Raw genomic sequence first — 5,291 nt, forward strand, 5'->3', positions numbered from 1 at the left:
TTTCCTCGCTGCAGCTCTAACCTCCGATACCCCTGTCTTCCGATAGATCTCCACACTCCGTCCTGAAAACCCCGACTTCGACTGTGCCGTTTCGGAGTCGCTGGGCACCGTAAACGAACCTGCCCGTTTCCTCGGCATGGCAAGGATGTCCAAACGGGAGAGCTTCTTTGTCTCCGTGGATTGCTTGGAGCCTGGGTTGGTGGCTTCAGGGTTGGAGGCTGTTTTCTCAGTATCGAGGCACTCGTTGTCTGAAGCATCTCCCAGCCGGGCACGGCGTAGCTTCGAGGCCCTCGTGGGCCGCGGGGTGGATAAACTGTTGGAGCGGGTGAGAACTTGCTGGATTTTCTGCACATTTGAGGTCGTTTTGCTGTGGTCCTCCTTGGTAGCCTGAGGACAAGGTTTCCTTCTGGGAACTGGCCGGGTTGCTGAGTGCTCATGGTCAGACACGACCGCGTCAGGAACTGGCAAGTAGGGCAAGCTCGAGCTTCTCTCGTCATCCGTGAAGTCAAGCGACCCTCGAGTCCCAGTGCTCCGCTTCATCTGGAAGCGTTTGGCAGTCTCCACGCGGCTTGATGCCTCTGGAGCTTGTGTTTTCCGCTTCTCTGTCAGCCTGTCCCGAGCGCTGGGCTGTCCACACTGGTCCTGGATGGACGGTGTGGAGGAAGATTTCTCCTTCTGCAAGCTCACGACCGCTTTGCGTTTTGGGGCGCTCGTCGGAACGTTTTTGCCACTCACCAAGCTGACCGTGCTGGCAGTGTCCACGTCCGAGTCCCCTGACAAGGAGTCCTCCAGCTGACCAGTACTGTCTGAGGGCTCCAGCTGTTGGCTTTGACCAAGTAATTTGGCTTCCAGTGCTGCCAAGGCAGTTTCAGTGTCCTTAAGCAGAAGATGAGTCTCCTGACCAAAGTCCATACGAGTTGACCGAACAGCCTCTAAATCTTTAAGTAGAGGGTGACTTGAAATATGTGGGAGTTTATTCTGAGGAACAGCACTACTTGATTTATCTTTGGTAAAACTTTCCTGTCTAACAAAAGATGACGTTTCCTTTCCTGTTATGTTTTCTTGGTCTTGAGGAAGACTCTGATGAAGGGAAATAACCACTTTTCCAGCTGCATTTATGTAAGCGCTGACATCTTTGACCGATGGCTTTCCAGGAACTGGTGTGCCAACAGACTTGAAAGAAAACTCCTGATCCGTGCCGTCTTTGTCTGCTCGAGCATGGGACACACTCAGAGAGAGCTTGGAGGGAATTCCCACATCGTTGCTGTCATCACCAATGTAGAACGAAGTAGAAACTGTCTCACTTACAGCTCTTACGTTTGAGACCCGGGAGGCTCCTGGCTGCCGGCTCTCTGACCTTGTGTCTTCCCCCACCTGCTCTAGTATTTTATTGTTCTCTTTATATTTCTTGCCTTTTTCCATGTTGAAGCCATCGTCAGATCTGCTGGCATCGCTGAGGCTATCCGGATCCAAATCTTCTTGGATGAAGAGGCGGCTGCTGGGATCACCATAGGCTTCCACACAGTGGTCCTTCATGACAGTTCTCTTGGTAACCTCAGAATAGGACTCCTGGCAAACCAGGACTGTGGGCGTGGGGCTGTCTGACTTATCGCTTGGTGGAAGCTGGGGAAGAAGGCGCCTTGTTCTCAAGGGCACAGCATTTTCTGGTTCCCCAGGTTTTGGGGCCACATTGCTTTCTGAAGAGAGTTAAGTGGACAAGAATCAACTGTTGTACCATTATACCGCTTATTTACTTATTTAGAAAGAGCTTGATCCTGCAAAGTGCAAGTCCACACAAGCACGCACAAGACACACGTTTAGAACTAAGCTTTTACATAACATGAGCCTTAATAGGGACTGGCTAGTGGTCGCTCCCTCAGGTTTATCAATACAGACACTATATTTAATTCCTTCACTGGGTCAGAGTGCTCAACACCTTCCTGCTCTCACGATAGGATTTCAGAGTCATTCTCCCACAGTCTACCTCCCAGTACAGGCACATACTTCAGAGGCTAACGGCGTTGCTGGCATCTATCTACCATGTCAAGCCGCAGGAATGAGATGAGAAGCTACCAGACAGACCACTGCATCAGTGCAGTGTTTCAAGTGCCATTCTACACAACACCGCCCATTTGACTAAAAAGATGGTGTTTTTCCACAGCACAAGTTCTCATACCATCATATCCCACAGAGAGTCTCAGGAGAAAGACCCTGTAACAATTAAGAGTCTCTGAATTAGATCTCACAGCCCCAGTGTGGATGAGCTTCCTAGAAAAGAGCACTCTTATTGCTCCCATGATACTGTCCAGAACTCGATATCTGATACTGCCTCTAAATACCAGGATACCTGGTTATTTGACTATGGCAATACTTCAAACACTCAGGGAGTTGGGTTCTCAGTGTGAAAACAGTGGCAGTGACCTTCAAAGAAACAAGATTTCTTCTCATTTTCACTGTGTCTGTCTATTGCTGTTTACAACAAAGGTAATGAAAAAATATTTCAAAATATTTCACCAAAGAAAGGGTGAAAACGTTTACAAATGCCAACAAAGCGCTCTTCTCCCTTTCTCGCATACCAACAGAACCTGGGGATCAGGTAAGCTGTCTTCCCAGCTACAATGGGAGCCTGATATCCTCCCACTCCCTTTCTCCCCACCATACCCAGTTTCTTAGGCTAATCTCCACACTCTAAACCTGCCACCCAACAGCAGACCCCAGAACAGCCCAAAATTCTCAGTACAGCCAGACACTGGAGAAGCAACAAAAAAAGCACAAGTCAGCAATTAAGTTCAAGACAACTTGCAAAGGGCTTTCATCTGGCATCATAAGGAAGTTTAAAGAATCACTACTCGGGGCTAGTTAACACCCAAGGCCCTTACAATCTTTCTCCTTCCCAGGTGCCCTTTAGTCATGTCAAATGTAACATTTAAGAACTTCTTGGATGACTCTGAAATGCAAACCAGAGGCTCTCTCCATCTTTATTCCACTGGGAACGATTCACTCTGTCCTTCCCACCAAACAAATACATTAGCTAAAACAGAAAGTAAGCCAGATACAGAAACCCTTGATCTCTGCTTTTCCTATCATCCTGGCGTAGATTCAACCACGTTCAACCAGTAATGTCAGGATAAGACTTACCTGCACCTCCATCACCTTGACCAGAGACAGATCCAGAGTCAGTGTAACTGTCCGCAAGGCTCGCCCACCTAGACACCCACTTCTGACTCCCTTGAGATGCCGCAGACATCTACAGCAAGGTGGAGAAGGCAGAGTCAGAAAGAGGGTTTGTAAACCAAATCCTAGCCACCAAATCTCACCTCTCATACACACATCACTCAGTCTCCTCAAAATGGAAATCAATCACTTCCATCCAGACAGACACCCACACCTCCACCATCCCAGCACATCCACCTGTGCATCACACTTCCATCCAGACAGACACCCATACCTCCACCATCCCAGCACATCCACCAGGACTGCCCGTACCTGTGCATCAGTCTGAGATCCACTCACAGCTTTTGGGGCAAACGCCTGGAGTAAGGGTGACTTCTGACTAGTGCCATTTTCACTGATTAGATGCTGATGAGAACCAGAATCATCTTTTTCCCCTTTAATTATTGGTCTAAAGGCTGAAGAGATTCTGGAAAATTCAGGCGACTCAAGAACACCGAAGACCTGAAAAGGTGTTGGCATGGGAAAGATTAAAAACCAAGAAAACAAAAATATTAGTCCAAAATCCAAATCCACACAGCATTAGTCACACACAAACTATGATCCCAAAGGGCCAGAAACACTTGCCAACGCTTCTATACAAACTAAGTAAATAATTTTCTTCTCTACTCCACAGTAGCAGCTTTAAATACACTTATTCATAGAATCCCACTCACACCCACCTTTCCTCTCACCCTCATTATTTCAATGTGTTGCTTTTAACAGTAGTAATACTGTTAAAAGTATTACTCACTGAATAGGAGTCCCTTTTCAGCCGTGAGAAACTGAGGATAAGTGTCAGGGAAGCTATTTACCAGCTAATTCACAGAGATTTAATAAAATCTAATAAAATCTGCGAAAGCTTCATCTCCAGGGTCTTTCACAGGCTGCAGCAGCAAGTGGGCTGAGCAAAGCAGCCTTGCGCTGCCACGTGAGGGCCTGGGAAAGGATGCACTGCAGACAGGTGGGTGTTTGAGCTAGCTGGACAGATTCCCTCCGGAGATGAACAGCCTTTACTAGTGGGGTGACCACAATCCATGTCTCCAAAGGGCTTGTTCCTCTTCCCTGACTGCAAGAAGTTCAGAGGAAGATGCCACCTAGGCTGGGCCGAGATAGCCTTGAAGTCCTCAACTCTCACTTCTATTTTTAAGATAAGTGTGCAGGTAGGATGTGGGGGGAACAAAAAGCAGAGTCACCACAAAACCTCAGCAAGTCCAGAATTCCTCTCTTCTTTCTTCCTGGACAGAAACAATGAGGTGCAGTTATTAGTTGTTTCCCAAGTGGCAGGTCTGCGCTGCACCACGGCTGTGGCAGTCAGAAGCAGAACTTGGCCAGCTTGCCTGCCCCAGTCACACGGCTGCCAAGACTACTCCTAGAAATAATTGTATTTTTGTGGCATTTTCCCTCCTACTTCCCCATCGCAGCAATTAACTATCTAACGTCAGGACAGGCCTTGCTGTGGCTTAAACACCCTGCCCTGAAAGCTTCCGATCACTGTTCAAACAAGATGTAAGGAACAAACGTAATAAATAAACAAATGAGGGAAGGCAGACCCAGGCTCACAGAACACTGTATACAAAGCTCTAAAGCCAGGTTCAATTAAGGTTTCCTTTAAACCTCACCATCCACCTGCCTACACTTCACTAAATCTTCATAGCAACTTGCCAGTTTTGTTTTCATAACAGACCACAGATGAAAGTTAAACCTGAAAATCAGCCAATCTTTGGTTTGCCCTGCAGTTGCTTAGTTGGGTGGGGTTTTTTAAGCCTCTCCCTCTTATCTGGGGTTTTTAGGATATCACTTTGCAAAATCCAAAAAATATAAATCCACCTAGGATTGCCTCTGCCCTAGACCACACCCTTCACTATCTCTACGAGCTGCCACTTGCCCTGCCAGCAAGCACTCCCCTTTCTAACCAGGCACAACCAAACCACCTGCCAATAAGGCTTGTGAAGGATCAAGGGCACCAGCCCTTGGCCTGCACTTCCTCTGGCCTACCACAGAATGCTGCGTCAGCGATGGGCTGCAGCTCCCGTCTCCATAACAGCCAAGGCAGGGGCTTGTGAGCAGAGCTGCTCGAG

At 47.9% G+C, this 5,291-nt stretch overlaps 1 protein-coding gene across 1 annotated transcript in view; it reads right to left on the bottom strand.

Annotated features, from left to right (window-relative positions):
• CEP170B (centrosomal protein 170B) overlaps nt 1-5,291 on the bottom strand; it is a 55,674-nt gene that overhangs the window by 14,931 nt on the left and 35,452 nt on the right. Inside the window, exons 9-11 of the mRNA XM_010160240.1 lie at nt 3,487-3,675; nt 3,139-3,247; nt 1-1,697 (exon numbers count right to left, since the gene is read on the bottom strand). The exon at nt 1-1,697 is cut by the window's left edge and continues 61 nt beyond it. Of these exons, the coding sequence (XP_010158542.1) occupies nt 1-1,697; nt 3,139-3,247; nt 3,487-3,675 (1,995 nt within the window). The remainder of the gene's footprint in view (nt 1,698-3,138; nt 3,248-3,486; nt 3,676-5,291) is intronic.

Source organism: Eurypyga helias, unplaced genomic scaffold (genome assembly GCF_000690775.1).
Source record: "Eurypyga helias isolate BGI_N326 unplaced genomic scaffold, ASM69077v1 scaffold14121, whole genome shotgun sequence".
NCBI classification, from domain to species: Eukaryota; Metazoa; Chordata; class Aves; order Eurypygiformes; family Eurypygidae; genus Eurypyga; species Eurypyga helias.